The sequence below is a fragment of the Rhodotorula paludigena genome (assembly GCF_050403205.1).
Source record: "Rhodotorula paludigena JCM10292 DNA, Rt_paludigena_JCM10292v1_ctg44, whole genome shotgun sequence".
Lineage (NCBI taxonomy): Eukaryota > Fungi > Basidiomycota > Microbotryomycetes > Sporidiobolales > Sporidiobolaceae > Rhodotorula > Rhodotorula paludigena.
This window is the reverse complement of record NW_027481414.1, coordinates 64,034-78,062: the sequence shown is the minus strand read 5'-3', so window position 1 is coordinate 78,062 and position 14,029 is coordinate 64,034. Positions and strand designations below refer to the sequence as shown.

Here is a 14,029-nt window from a genome sequence, read left to right as displayed (position 1 = left end):
CCTCCATCTCTGTCGCTCAAACGCCCAAGCAGCACAATGTCGCACCTCCTCGACAAGGCCAAGCACGCTCTCCACCTCGACGACGTACGTCCGGCCCCCTTCGGCAGCCCGCTCCTTCCCCAGGCCGAGCTGACCCTCGCGCGAGTCGCCCCACCTGCAGAAGACCAAGGACCCCGCGCAGCTCGAGAACGAGAAGCACGGCGCCATGCTCGCACACAACCGCGAGGAGGCCCGCGCAGACGCCCTCATCGGTGCGTCCCACCTCCTCGCCTCCTCCTTCTGTCGCGCTCCAAAGACGCAAAGTCCGCTGACCCGCCCCGACGAACCCCACAGCCGAGCGCGAGTCCGTCGAAGAAGCGCACCCGACGCCCGTCGGCGTCGCCGAGGTCCCCGTCGCCGGCACGGGCGAGAGCGGCGCCGGCCTGAGCAGCATGCCGCAGCGCCCCGCGCTCGAGGACGCGGCCGAGGGGCACACGCGCGTCGAGCCGGGCGAGGTGACGCTCCCCGACTTGGACGGGGTCACGCACGTGCCCGAGCGGGAACTGCCCCCGCGGAAAGAGTGCGTGCGGTCTCGCCTGCTCCCGTGCATCACCAGCTGACATTGCGCTCGTCTTCTCGTCCGCTTAGGCGCATGGAGAACACGGCTACGCGCCCTGCCGACGCCGGTGACCCCGAGGTTCGTTACCGTTGTTTCGCACTCGCGCCGGGGGACTTTCAGGCGTCCGGACACTCTGGCTGACTCTGCCGAACATTGCGCGCGCGCGCAGTCCATGAACGGCTACCCGGTACCGCTCAACGTCGCGGGCGACGACCGCATGCTGTGAGCGCGGCATTGTGCACCCGTCGAACGCGAACTACCGGTAGCCTCAAACTGCCTCCCGAGCACCCCAGACCCCGTCACACTGTACAACCCCGCTCGCATCTTGCAAACAGACACTGTTCTCTCTCCTACTCGGCTTGAACTTGCAGAGGAGGGAGAGCGCCCGCAGTGATTCGAGACGCGAGTGCATTGCATCCATTGTATTGGCAGTTGTATTCGAGATTACCCGTCGAGTCTCATCAGCTCGTGCGGCCTTCTCTCGGCTCTCGACATTCTGCCGCTCGTCCTGCTCGACGGCTAGGAAAGCTCGCAGTTCTGCTCGACCGCTAGCAAGAGCCCCGCAGCGACCATGGCGGCCCAGCTGATGCAGAAGACGCTGCCCAACCTCGACTTCCCCGTCCTCTCGTGCGTCTCCTGCTCTCTCCCTCCACACCCACCAAGCTGACTAGCCGTGCCCACCCGCCCGCAGCTACATCAACTCGCTCTTCACCTCGTCCGATGCCGACCCAGCCGACGACCCCGTCGGGTCCTTCATCCGCCCGCTCCTCGAGTCCGAGTCGACCGTCCCGCCCGCCGACGTCGACCGCGTCTGCGCCGAAATGGACGCCCTCTGGCTCAAACTCACCGGCGCAGAGCAGGCCCGTGCGGAGAGGGGCCCGGCAAAGCTCGAGCAGGCGCTCGATATGCGCAGGCAGGAACTCAAGAGCAAGAGGCAGGTCGTGACCCAGGTCGTCGACGTCGCCTCCGTCGTGCGTGACCCTCCTCCTGCTGTTACTCGCCGCCGAGCAAGTCGCGCTGACGACCGCGAGGGATGCTCGGGCACGCGCAGGTCAAGGCGCGCGAGACGCAGGTCAACCTCAAGGCGCTCGAAAAGGCCGAGGCCAAGCTCAAGGCCAAGCTCGAGAAGCGCAACGCGCGGTCGCTGTACGAGGGGAGCAAGCTCATGCAGGCGCAGCAGAGCAAAAAGAGCTACGAGGAGCTCTTCCTCGAGGTCAACCCGCTCCAGGTCATTGGCCGCGACAAGGGCAAGAGCAAGGACATCCACCTCGAGAACATCGACGTGAGTTGTCGACGTCTTGCCTGGCCCCATGGTGAGCACCAGACTGATCGGTGGCGACCCCCGGCAGCTCAACTTTGGCTCGCACCGCATCCTCTCGAGTGCGACGCTCACGCTTCCGTTCGGCCGGTGCGTCGTCGCGCTCCTCGCCGCTCGTCGTCAGACAGTGTACTCACGCGACGTTCCGCAGCCGCGCCGGTCTCATCGGCCGCAACGGTATCGGCAAATCTACGCTCCTGCGCGCCATGGCGCTGCGCGAGATTGCCGTCCCGCAGCACATCTCGATCCTGTACGTGCAGCAAGAAGTCGTCGGCGACGACACGCCCGCGCTCGAGTCGGTCCTCCAGGCCGACGTGCACCGCTCGCGCCTGCTCGCCGAGGAACGCGACCTCAACGAGCAGATCTCGGCGCTCGAGCGCGAGGGCGAGGAGCGCGCCGCGCACGCCCAGACTGCGTCCGAGGACGAGCGCGAAAAGGTGCATGCCGAGCTGCGCAAGGCCGAGCGCAAGAAGGACGACGCGATGGGCCGCTTGGGCGAGGTGCAGCGGCTCCTGGTCGAGATTGACGCCGACTCGGGCCCGTCCCGCGCGGCCGAGCTGCTTGCCGGTCTCGGGTTCTCCAAGCAGGATCAGGTGCGTTTGGTTTACTACAGGAATGGGAACCGCGCCGGGACTGACGCGCGGGGTGCGCGATGCAGGACATGCCGACCAAGTCGTTTTCCGGTGGTTGGCGCATGCGTCTCTCGCTTGCACGTGCCCTCTTCTGCAAGCCCGATCTCCTCTTGCTCGACGAGCCGTGCGTTGCATTCTCACTCATTTCGATGTCGAGCTGGTCTCACCGCTTCGTCCCCCGGCCGTCGCCCGCAGGTCGAACAACCTCGACCTCAACGCCCTCGCCTGGCTCGAAGACTACCTGCAGACGTGGCCCTCGACCCTCTTTGTCGTCTCGCACGACCGGTCGTTCCTCAACGCGGTCGCGACCGACATTGTGCACCAGCACGGCGAGCGCCTCGACTACTACAAGGGCAACTTTGCGCAGTTTTACGCGACCAAGAGCGAGCGCGCAAAGCAGCAGCGGAGGGAGTACGAGTCGCAGCTGCAGTACCGCCAGCACCTCCAGGCCTTCATCGACCGCTGGCGCTGTCCGTCCCTTCCCCTCGCCTACTCTTTGCCGCTCGTCTAGCTAACCAGGACTTGCGCACGACGACAGACAACGCGAACCGCGCCGCGCAGGCGCAGAGCAAGATCAAGATCCTCGAGAAGCTGCCCGAACTCGAGCCGCCCGAGGAGGACGACGTCGTCACGTTCAAATTCCCCGAGACGGACAAGATCTCGCCGCCGCTCCTCCAGCTCGCGGACGTCGACTTTGGCTACTCCAAGGACCGCCTGCTGCTCAAGAATGTCAACCTCGACGTTGGCCTCGACTCGCGCATTGGGTTGATCGGTGCCAACGGAGCGGGCAAATCGACCTTGTGCGTGATGCAACCGCGCGCCGTCGCTCTCGTTACTCGTCTCCGACGCCAACGAGCTGACGTACGTCTTGCGGTGTTTCGCACAGGCTCAAGCTCCTTATCGGCGAGCTGCAGCCCATCCGCGGCCAGCAAGCACGCAACGGCCGCCTGCGCATCGCCTGTACGCTCGCCCGTCCGCTTTGCCCTTCCTGCTTATGCCGCTGACGCTTGTCACAACGCGCAGACTTTGCGCAGCACCACATCGATTCGCTCGACCTAACGGTCAACTCGGTCGCGTACCTGCAGCGCCTGTTCCCCGGCCTGACCGAGCAGCAGTACCGCTCGCACCTCGCCGCGTTCGGTATCACTGTGCGTATCTCACCCCTCGCCCTTCAGGAGCGAGCCCGCTGACGCCCGGGATGGACTCGGCAGGGCATGACTTCGCTGCAGCTGATCGGGACGCTGTCGGGAGGGCAAAAGTCGCGCGTTTCGTTTGCGGTGCTGAGCATGCAGCGCCCGCACATCCTCCTCCTCGACGAGCCGACCAACCACCTCGACTTGGAGGGTCTCGACGCGCTCATGGACGCGCTGAACCGCTGGAACGGCGGCGGTGCGTCCCTGCTTGCCTTTCTACGTACGGTGTGAGGCGGGTACTGACTCGGCCTAATTCTACATCACAGTCATCGTCGTTTCTCACGACTCTACGGTATGCTGGCGATTCTCGGCATTTAGCCTTGTGCGATACTGACCTCTTGCTCTCTACCTGTCCTCGTCATGCAGTTCATCCACACGTGCGTTTCTTCGATAGCCCATCGACGCTCGCCACTGCCGTGCTGACTGATGATCTTGGTGCCGCAGCGTCTGCAAGGAGCTCTGGGTCTGTGCCGACACCAAGGCCGAGAAGTTCTACGGCGACGGTGTGTCCACCCCTTCTCTTCCCACTTCCTGTCCGGCCTGGATCTGACGCCGGTTTCTTCTTTCCACAGTCGACGAGTACAAGAAGATCATCGTCTCGGGCAACAAGACGATGCGCCCGAGCCAGGTCTAGACGAGCCTGTTGCGGGCAGCAGACTAGGGGCGGATGTAGCGGGTTGCGCAATGCACAGCGCACTATTGCTTCACCTCCACACGATGCTCTAGACGAGCAGCAGTACTGCACACAGTGCGTGCGAACACGAGCACATCAGCGAGTTGGAAGCACACCGCTCTGCCTTGTCATCAGCTGTTCCAATTTGCCCGGCCACTGTAGGTGTAGTGAAAGCGTACGAGACCTGTCCACGCTGCCAGACTCGCTTCTGAGCGAGACGGCGTTTCTTGGACTCCATCACCTCGACCCCGCTCGTCTCTCTCGTCCTCTTCACTTCCACCTCGCACTGAAGCCATGTCCGACACCGAGGACCGCCCGCAAGAGTCTCTCGGCGCCGGTGACGAGCAGCACGCCGGCGACGGCGACGCTGCGCCCGCTGCCCGCCCGGCCTTCGACGACGACATTGTGCGTGCGCTCTCGCTCGGACCAGGCCCGCAGGGCACGCAGGAGGGCGTGCAGGCGGGTCTGACTAGATTGCACCGCGATTCGCTCACTCTCTGCATCTCTCTGCGCAGTTCGGCGGCGACTCTGATCTCTCGGACCTCGAAGAGTCGGACAACGGTGCGTACGGCCCTCGAAGCTCGTGCCGAGCTCTTATAGCCACCTCTAGAGCAGGGCTGACGCTGCCTTACTTGACCCGTGCCACAGAAGAGCCCGCTGCGCGTCGGTCCGCCTCTCCCGCCCGCTCCGCCTCGCCGCTCCGCTCGCCCTCGCCCGCCGGCCCCTCCGACGATGACGGCGACGAGTACCGCACCGAGGCGGTCCGCAAGATGCCCAAAATTGGCAAGAAGAAGCGCGTGACGGAGGATGGGGACGACGCGGAGCCGCAGCCGTGAGTGGGACAAAGGCGCCTCGCCGATGCTTGCTTGCGAGCACGTCGCTGATGCGATCCTCTTCCGGCTCACAGGAAGAAGCGCAAAACCAAGTCGAAGAAGAAGGCGCGCGAGCCGGAGCCGGAGGAGGAGGAGGAGCTCGACCCCGAAGTTCGTGCGTCAGGCATGCCAAGGTCATATTACACGCAGCGCAATTAATATACTCTATCGCTACAGGTCGTCGCAAGGAGCTCGCCAAGCGCATCACGGCTGCGGCGAAGAAGCCGACGGGCAAGGGCAAGAGGCGCAAGCAGCAGGACGACGAGGTGCGTGGAAGCCCTTCCCCATCATTCAGCCGATGCTGACTCTATCTTCACTTCTCAGGACCTCGACATGATCAACGACGAAGCGGTCGCGCATCTGCGCCGCGAGATGCTGCAAGCTGCCGACCGCGACGTCGAGGAGAACGAGCTGGGCCGGCCCGCGCTGCACAAGCTGCGCCTCCTGCCCAAGGTCGTCGACCTCATGCAGAAGACGGCGCTGCACGACTCGATCGCCGAGAACGGCATGTTCGAGGCCGTCAAGCGCTGGCTCGAGCCGCTGCCGGACAAGAGCTTGCCCGCGCTTAACATCCAGCGCGCGCTCTTCACCCTCCTCCGCACCGTGAGTCTGGCTGGCCGCTTTCGCACCGTCACCGAGCCTTCCCATCCCATCCTGTACTCATGCCCTGTGTCTGCAGATGCCCGTCGAGACTTCGGCTCTCAAGGCGTCAGAACTCGGCAAAGTGACCTACTTTTACACGCGCGCCAAGCGCGTCGACCCCTCAATCGCGCGCCTTGCCTCACAGCTCGTCGGCGACTGGATGCGCCCGATCCTGCGCCGCTCCAAGGCCTTTGTCGACCGCGACCTCGACGCCGGCTCGGGCGCGGGCGCCGCGTACGGCGGGACGAGCCACGCGGCCGCGGCGGCGCTCGGGCGCGGGGCGGGCAGCGCCAACGCGCCCGCGACGAGGCGCGCGGCGATCCCGAGCGCGATGGTGTCGACGTTTACGGTCGCGCCGAGGAGCGCGACGGGCGGGACGGCCGAGCGCTTGCCTGGTCAGGGCGGAGGAGCGAGGCTCAGGCAGTACAAGAGCAAGCTGCAGGCGGTGCAGCAGGCCGCGAGGAAGGGCTGAAGGGGCGTCGCGGACGGGTGGTGAGCGGACGGGGCGGAGTAGCGACGCATTACGTTCAGGGGGAGGCCTTGTACACGGTCTTTACGTTCCTGTGCTGCAGTCTCAACATGTCGTGTTTTCTCGGCTCCTGCTGGTCTTCCAGTCTGCGCGTTTGCGCCACACTTTGACGGACTGGCCTTCTCAATACTCGCCCCGAGTCTGCTGATCGCGTCAATGCTGTTCCTCACGCTAAGCTACCTTCCGTCCGTTCCGTCCACTCATCTCTGTACTACATCTCGCCGTCCGTCTCGACCAGCTCGACCTTGACCTTGCCCTCTTCCGCGAGCCGCTTCAAGCAGTCCCAATGCTCCGCCACGAGCGCCTGCGCAGTCGCAACGACCTGTTGATCGAGCGGCTCGAAGTACGAGGGCGAGAGCGGCGAGAGGTACGGCTGTCCGCACGAGGGGCACGATCCGGTGCGGAGGAAGGATGAGGGAAGGAGGAGTAGGGGTGCGTCGAGCTGTGCATTTGAGAGGGCGACCTTTCGTCAGCGCAACGCACCACGAAAGACGTGGCGCGTAAAGGCAATGTCGCGCACCTCGGCGGTCGAGAGCCGCAGAACTAGCGACGAGGCGTCCATTTCGCTCGCTTCAACTTCAACGCCCGCGTCGGGACGTGCAAGCGGTGTGGCCGTCCCACTCTCGGCCTCAACCTTCTGATCCTCCGCATGCTTCGTGAGGAGGACGCCTGCCGACCTCTGCGCTCCGGCGAATCCGACCGGTCTGTCGCCCTCGACGAGCGAGAACGACGCGCGCCCGCTCGAGTCGGGAAAGACGTACTTCGTCGGCGACGGCGGAGTCGAGGGGATCTGTCCGGTAGTGCTGAAGGTCGCGAGGAGGTCGCAGAGCGAGTCGAGCGAGGGAAGCGTCGATGCGTCGGAAGGGAGATGCGCCTGAAAATGCGCTGTGTGCGAGAGACGTTGTCAGCCTAGCTCGGAGACCAGCAGGGCTGCCAAAAACGTACGATCATTCACTTTCACTTCGCTGGAACCGGTCTGCGAGTCGTCCTTGCTGCTGCTGTCGACGACGTTCTTCGCGACTATCTGCTCCGCCTTCATCTGGCCCGTGATCCGCTCCGACTCCGGCGAGAAGCCCTGCAAGCCGTCATGTCGACTGATTACCGGCACCAAAGGCACTGGCGTGCACTCCGAGGTCGCGACAATCGTCGGAGGTGAGACGAAGCGTGAAGAGTCGGGAGAGGCGGGAGAAGGCGAAGGCGCGGTCGGTACGGGCTCGGGGGCGTCCATGATGGACCAGCAGAACAAGGTCGAGCAGCAGAGCGCACGCAGAGGCGAGCAAGCGGAGATGAGTTGACGTTCAGAAAGACAACGGTCCAGCGCGAGGAGACAAAGACCTGACAAGGCCAACAACGGAGAACGAGGTCGAGAAGACCGAGCCTAGTATTACAACGACGAACAGGAAGGGGGTCTAGTGGCTGCAAGGTTGATTGGGAATTAAGCAACAGACGCATGTGGACAGGGAGGTGCGCTCGTCCTCCTTTTCCTCGTGCTCGCCCTCCTCCTTGGACGGCTAGAGACGCACTCAGCGCCAAGAGTGTCACTGAAGCTTCTTGTCGCCCTCGCCGTCCTGCATGCCGGCCGCCATCCCGCGCTCGCGCGTGTTCGCCGGCGCCTGCTCGCTCGGACCCTCGGTGAGCGCGCTCGGCTCGCCAAAGTGGAGCTCGCGCCCGCCGTTCGCTGCAACCTCGTGCTCCTTGCGGATGCGCTCCTCGTGCGAGCTGATCGAGGCGGGCCGGACGTGCGGCGCGCCAGCGTGCGCGGGCTTGTGACCAAGTTCGGGGTCGGCGGGCACGAACCCGTGCGTCGAGTCGACCTCGCGGCGGAGCATGACAAAGTCGTAGGCGTACTCGCCGAGCTGTGCAAAGGAAGGCGGTCAGGACGTCATCGCAGCGTAAGGAAGCGGCAGAATTGCGCACCTCAGCCTCGTCAACACCGATGATTTCGCCCTCCTCGTCGACGCGGAACTTGCAGCCGGGGATGAGGTTAATGAGGAACATAAGGATGTAAGAGATGACGAAGGTCCTGCGGTAAGGGATGGCGGCGGTCAGGAGCGACGTCCTCCGCTGTCGAATGTCAGACTGCGAAAGAGAGCGACGCACCAAATCCAGACGGCGCAGCTGTAGGCAAACTGCCAACCCATCTGGATGTAGTTGCCGTCAAGCCAACCGCCGGGAATGACCGTGAGGCCGTCCATGGCGGCAATCTCGGCTTGTGCGAAGGCGCCGGTGAGGACGAGACCGACAATACCAGCACAACCGTCTGCGATTGAGCAAGCGAAGTCAGCTCAGTGTCACCGGACCAAAGTGCGAGATGGGCCCCAGAACGCAGAGGAGAGGCGGAAGAGGCAGGATGGGATCATGGCGACGAGGGAAGCGAGACGTACGGCATGCGTAGATATCCATGGCGTCGTCGAACGCGAAGAAGCCTTTCAGGGTCGTGAGCAAATTGCACACGATAGCGGACACCACACCGATGCAGATGGCGGGACCGTAGCTGACGAAGCCGGCGGCAGGCGTGATGGCGACGAGACCGCAAATCGCGCCCGTGCAGTATCCGACGGCGGACCACTTGCGCTCCAGACGGAAGTCAAGGAGCATCCACGCAAGCCCGCCCATACTACCGGCGAGGTTGGTGTTCGTGATCGCGACGGCGGAACGAGGGTTTGCGCCGAATGTCGAGCCACCGTTAAAGCCGAGCCTGGAGAGTCCGTTAAGTCAGGATGGTCCGTAGTGAGAACAGTACAGGAGAACGACATACCAGCCGACCCTGCATGGACGAAGCGGAGAGCGAGGCAGAGGAGGAGGCGGAGATGGCGGATGCAGATCAGCGACACTCCTAGATTCACATCGAATTGGAAGATCGGCGTACCAAAGCAACACAGTCCCCAGCACAATGGAACTGACGTTGTGCGGCTATCGAGAGAAGAAGGTTAAAGAGTCAGCGGAAGCGGCAACGAAGTCGCGGAGGGCTCGGGACGCACCTTGAAGGACAGAATATGCGTTCCGAAGCCTCGGCGTTTGCCTATGAAGATCGAATAAACCAATCCTGTGACTCCGCTGCAGATCTCGATAGGTCCCCCGCCAGCGTAGTCGAGCGCGCCTGCGGTTCGAAACGGGTGAGCGAGGGTCGAAACCGAGAAACATGACCGAAACGCACCGCGAGTGAACGCCCAGCCCTCCGGAGCCCAAATCCAGTGCACGACAGGGCAGTAGACGAGCGTCGACCAGCAGAAGAAGAAGATGCAGGCGGGGAGGAAGCGCCCGCGCTCGGCGGCGGCGCCGATCAAGACGGCCGGGACGAGGGCGGCGAACATGTTCTGGTAGCTGCGGGTATGTCGTGTGAGTACTCTGTACGCTGTGAGGAGCGCGGAGGGGAGACGAACATCATGTAGACGACCTGCGGGACCTTGTAGTTCGCCTGCGGGACAGGCGCCTCGTAGACGTGGCGAAGGACGAAGTAGTGCATGTCGCCGAGGAAGGGACCACCAGTGGGCGAGAAGGCGAGAGAGTAGCCCTGTTGCGAAGGAGTCAGCTCGCTGAAAGAGGAGGGATAGGGCGGGGGAGGCGGACCCAGAAGAACCACTGTGGCAAAGGCGAGTCAGCTTGCTTCGACGCGCTCGATTCGCGCAGCAGGCACACACCTGGAACGAGATGATGGCCATGGCGATGAAACACAGGAAGAGGACAGTGAGGGCATTCTTGCGGCGGACGAGGCCGGAATAGAGGTAGCTGCGGAAGGGCCGTCATCAGCCTTGCCTCGTCTATCAATGCGAGAGGAATGACTTACCCAAGACCAGGAATCATCACCCAGACGAGCGCCGTAGACGCGAGAACCCAGGCACTGCGAAGGAAACGACAAAGTCAGCCTTGTGCCGGGCCAGCCGCGGGATGTTGTCAAAACCCTCGAGGCCGCGTTCCTCCCTCCGCCCGACTCGCTGCTCCTTTGAAAGCAGTGTCGAGTAGGTGCAGCGCGCATTTGACGCGATTCGCTGCTCCGCAGCTCAGCACACGCCTCGGCGTCTTGTCCCGCGATTCCTCCGCGTCGTCCGCAACAGAGCTGGCCTCTCGACGCACATGTCACCTGGATCGTACGCGTGTACCTCGCCATTCGGGTCGGTGACAATGAGATCGGTCCCGCCTGGCTGGATCGAGTACGTCTCTCCCGAGGTCGGGTCGAACTGCGGAGCCGAAGCAACGAGGTTGCCGTAACTGCGTGCGTGCGAATGCTCTCGTCAGCGACTGTGCGACTGGACGGCGCACTCTCGAGCGCCTCGGCAGGGCGACGAGAGATAGGCCGTGGGATAGCGCGGATTCGAGCGAGGTCGCCGACGGACGTGATGTTGGGCATGGTGGCGGCTGGACCGGCTCAGAAAAGTGTCTGGGCGTCGAGTGTGGCTGGATACGACTGTGCAGGCCTATCCTGGCGAGAGAGGCGCGAGAGGGCGCTAGGCGAGGCTCGATTGGCGATGGAGCGTCGAGCGCTCGGGATCGAACGGCGCGGGTGTGCGCTCGTCTGAGGTGCGCGAAGTGTCTAGCAGCGGCCGCTTGTCAAGCTGGCAAGGCTGAGCGTCCGCGTAGCGCGAGAGGAGCGGCGGAGGGAGGCGCGGACAGCGGAATATGAAGCGCTCGTTCGCGGGCTTTCGCTGGGCTCGACCAGACGCGATTGACGAGGGTGCCTAGAAAAAGATGCGAGAAGGGGGAAAGAGAAGGGGAAAGCGCGAATTGGAGTTCCGCGCACGACCCCTCTCATAGATAGGAGAGTCTGGTCGCCGTCGTCCTCTCGAGTGCTGCAATGATGACGAGTGTTCACTCAGAGTGCCCGAAGCTGGGTCCAGGCGCCGCATGCGGCTCCCCAGAGCGCGCCGGTCGTCTCGCCCGAAAGAGTCGGACGAGAAATCGCTCCAGTTCCGCACCTTCTCCCGTTTTCGCGCGGCGACCTATCTTGAACGACGTGCTTCATGGAAGCGGTCGCATCATTACAAGCGGAGAGCAAGAAGTACGGGGTATAGAACGGCGACGACGGAGATCTGCAGGAGCGGTACAAAACACACAGGAGAGACAGCGGGGGAACGCACCGCACGACTGGTCTTGCGCGGCGGGCTTGGTTACCGCCCACGCTGTCGTGCATCGTTGTCGGACGACGTTGCCGGTGCACCGTAGTCCTGCAGAGGGATCGCGGGGTCAGAGGTGCACAAGCAAATAAGGAAGAGCGAGCGCACGACATAAGTCGCCTTCTCGGCTGCGCGGTACTCCTCGATGAGCTCCTGCGCCGCGCTGCGCGCCTCGTCGAACGGCTCGATGCCGCGCCCTTCGAAGAGCGGCTCGCCGCGGTACGCCTGCAGGAACGCCTTCTTGTTGATGAGGAGGTCGAACTGGCGCAGCTGCTGCGCAAAGAGCTGTGCGCAACCAATCACCACGGCGATCAGCGCCCCGTCACGAGCAAAAAGCGGAGGGAACCGCGAGCGCGACCGACGCACCGACGCGATCCCCGTATGGTTGGCGACCATGCACCCGCTCACGCGCGGCGGCGGCGCCGTGCCCTCTGCGAGGCTCTTGGCGCGCACATACGGGCTCGGCTTGGTCAGCGCGACCTGGATCGACGCCGGGCCCCACGGGATGAAGCTCGCGAGCGAGCGCTCGCGGATGCGCACGAGCGATTTGTGCACCTGCGTAGTGACGACCAGATCAGGACCATGCCAGCGGCGTCAAGGACGAGAGGGTGGCAGAGCGGGAGGTCCACGCACGTCTGTCGGGTCGACCTCGTCGCCCTGGATGATGTTCATGATCGAGATGTAGCAGCTCGACTTTGCGTCGCTCGCAAACGAAGTCGACACGAGGCGATTCTTGGGCTGCAGCAAGCGGCGCATGACGTCGAGCACGGTCGTCTTGCGCACTGCACGGGCCTGAGAAGGGCGAAAAAGTGCGTGAGCAAGGCGGCCACGGATGATGGACGTCTTCAGGGCGACACTACCGAGAGCCGCATCGTTGCAGCACAGACTCACCTGCTCGACCTTGTCGCTCGTGAAGGGCGTGTAGCTCGTCGACAAGAAGTGACACCGCGGTGTCGGGATGAGGGACGCAATCATCGACACGAGGTCGTTGTTCATGTATCCCGGGTAGCGCAGTGTTTGTGTTGACGCCGACATGACGGTCGAGACCTGCAGTATCGACGGTCCGTTAGCGGGATCACGCTAACGAGCGCGTGAACGAGGTACGCACCAGCTGGTTCGTCTGCGTGAAGCTGGGTTCGCCAATGTGCAGGCGGTCCTGGCAGATGCTCGCGAGCGCCTTGTTGTCGAGCACGACGACCGAGTCGGCGTACTCGGCGAGGCGCTGGAGCGTCAGGATCGAGTTGTACGGCTGCACGACGACGTCCGAGCTCGTCGTGTGCGGGAAGACCGAGTAGGTCTGGATGAGCTTCTTGGGAAAGACGTCCGAGAGGCGCTCGAGGATGTACGAGCCGAGTCCAGCGCCGGTGCCACCTGCAATCGAGTGGAGAAGCATGATTCCCTGGCAATGCCAGACGGTCAGTGTCGCTGACACGAGTCGGTCGTGAGCCAAAACGCACCTCGAGACTGTCGCTCCCTTCTGCTTCTCGCTCGAGCATCTCGGCAATGTCGTTCCAAACACCATCTCCTGCCGCGTGTCCCTTTGCGAACTGTAGTGGGAGGCGAGCCGCAATCAGCACCGGGTCCAGGAGGCATAGAGCGAAGGAGACGGACGTTGTTGCCTGCTCCGCCGCCATCCTGCGACTCGAAGAAATTCTCTGGGTTGTACAGGTTGGCGTAGGGGCTGTTGCGGATGTTGTTGAGTACCTGTGCGTGGGTACCTGGGTGAGCAAAGACGGCGTGGTGTGAGGCGAGGCGGGCAGAACGCACTCGAGGCTCGAGGTCGATCATGACGGCGCGCGGGATGTAGCGCTCGTCGTCCGCCTGGTAGAAGAAGACATCCTTGCGGTCGTGGAAGGGCTGGTGCGGCGGTGCAGTGCCCGCAGGCGAGGTGAGCCCGCTCTCGCCGATGCTCGATGCGGCTGCGGATGCGAAGGGATGGTCGTCGAGGATGCCGTCGGGGCGGATGCCGTGCTCTGCGCAGAGCTGGGCCCAGAACTCCCCGCTGACTGTGTACGGTGCAGAACAGCCCTCGCACGGTCAGCGTCTCGCTGCGCTCGGCTCGAGAGATCCAGTCGGCGGCGCACTCTGGTTGCCGGCCTGCCCCGCCGAGACGGTCACTGCGGGGTGCGCTGGTCAGCCGTGCACGTGTGTCTGCAGGTCCTGGCTGCCCTCACAGAGTTCGCGCGGCATCTGTGCGCGGTGGTCGCCGGTCGCTCGTCGGCCAACCTCGAGTTGCGTCCTCGGCGCGTCGTCGTCCCTTCTCCTCGCACTCACGACGAGAGCGCGCCTTTGACCGTATAGAGGACTCGAGAGACTCGCTGGACCCTGCTGGACTCGCTCTCTGCCTCGCACGCCCGCTGCCTCGCTTGCCGACGTTCTCCTGCTCCGCGCGGCTTGAGGGCGGCTATCCCCCACATCGACCGCTCTCGCTCCTTGTCCCCGCTTGTGTGCATGCTGCTCG

General features: G+C 63.9%; 6 protein-coding genes across 6 annotated transcripts; 3 read left to right on the top strand and 3 right to left on the bottom strand.

Annotated features, from left to right (window-relative positions):
* Positions 1–36: 36 nt before the first annotated feature.
* On the top strand, positions 37–824 carry JCM10292_000612 (uncharacterized protein; the record flags this gene model as incomplete). The annotated part of the gene is made up of 5 exons (XM_076651014.1): positions 37–84; positions 161–251; positions 334–559; positions 628–676; positions 768–824. 5 exons carry the CDS (start codon positions 37–39, stop codon positions 822–824), a joined length of 471 nt encoding a protein of 156 aa, XP_076503431.1.
* A 345-nt stretch (positions 825–1,169) lies between these two features.
* GCN20 (putative AAA family ATPase GCN20) lies at positions 1,170–4,375 on the top strand (the record flags this gene model as incomplete). The annotated part of the gene is made up of 15 exons (XM_076651013.1): positions 1,170–1,225; positions 1,290–1,569; positions 1,650–1,880; positions 1,948–2,006; positions 2,068–2,509; positions 2,575–2,672; positions 2,744–3,018; positions 3,087–3,348; positions 3,435–3,508; positions 3,572–3,696; positions 3,760–3,937; positions 4,008–4,033; positions 4,108–4,118; positions 4,186–4,244; positions 4,314–4,375. 15 exons carry the CDS (start codon positions 1,170–1,172, stop codon positions 4,373–4,375), a joined length of 2,238 nt encoding a protein of 745 aa, XP_076503430.1.
* Positions 4,376–4,708: 333 nt separating this feature from the next.
* On the top strand, positions 4,709–6,400 carry SPN1 (transcription factor SPN1; the record flags this gene model as incomplete). The annotated part of the gene is made up of 7 exons (XM_076651012.1): positions 4,709–4,867; positions 4,930–4,975; positions 5,063–5,246; positions 5,322–5,401; positions 5,464–5,552; positions 5,611–5,889; positions 5,966–6,400. The coding sequence occupies 7 exons, from the start codon at positions 4,709–4,711 to the stop codon at positions 6,398–6,400; spliced, it is 1,272 nt and encodes a 423-aa protein (XP_076503429.1).
* A 268-nt stretch (positions 6,401–6,668) lies between these two features.
* JCM10292_000609 (uncharacterized protein) lies at positions 6,669–7,685 on the bottom strand (the record flags this gene model as incomplete). The annotated part of the gene is made up of 3 exons (XM_076651011.1): positions 6,669–6,920; positions 6,978–7,342; positions 7,403–7,685. 3 exons carry the CDS (start codon positions 7,683–7,685, stop codon positions 6,669–6,671), a joined length of 900 nt encoding a protein of 299 aa, XP_076503428.1.
* Positions 7,686–7,995: 310 nt separating this feature from the next.
* Positions 7,996–10,805, bottom strand: MEP3 (ammonium permease MEP3; the record flags this gene model as incomplete). The annotated part of the gene is made up of 13 exons (XM_076651010.1): positions 7,996–8,313; positions 8,375–8,480; positions 8,558–8,717; positions 8,842–9,155; positions 9,327–9,370; positions 9,439–9,557; positions 9,615–9,781; positions 9,841–9,971; positions 10,028–10,039; positions 10,099–10,186; positions 10,245–10,298; positions 10,532–10,666; positions 10,792–10,805. The coding sequence occupies 13 exons, from the start codon at positions 10,803–10,805 to the stop codon at positions 7,996–7,998; spliced, it is 1,662 nt and encodes a 553-aa protein (XP_076503427.1).
* Positions 10,806–11,562: 757 nt separating this feature from the next.
* On the bottom strand, positions 11,563–13,758 carry JCM10292_000607 (tubulin gamma chain; the record flags this gene model as incomplete). Its single annotated transcript, XM_076651009.1, has 11 exons — positions 11,563–11,619; positions 11,677–11,853; positions 11,935–12,123; positions 12,202–12,360; positions 12,460–12,615; positions 12,677–12,967; positions 13,026–13,115; positions 13,180–13,272; positions 13,336–13,574; positions 13,653–13,685; positions 13,743–13,758. The coding sequence occupies 11 exons, from the start codon at positions 13,756–13,758 to the stop codon at positions 11,563–11,565; spliced, it is 1,500 nt and encodes a 499-aa protein (XP_076503426.1).
* Positions 13,759–14,029: the final 271 nt, after the last annotated feature.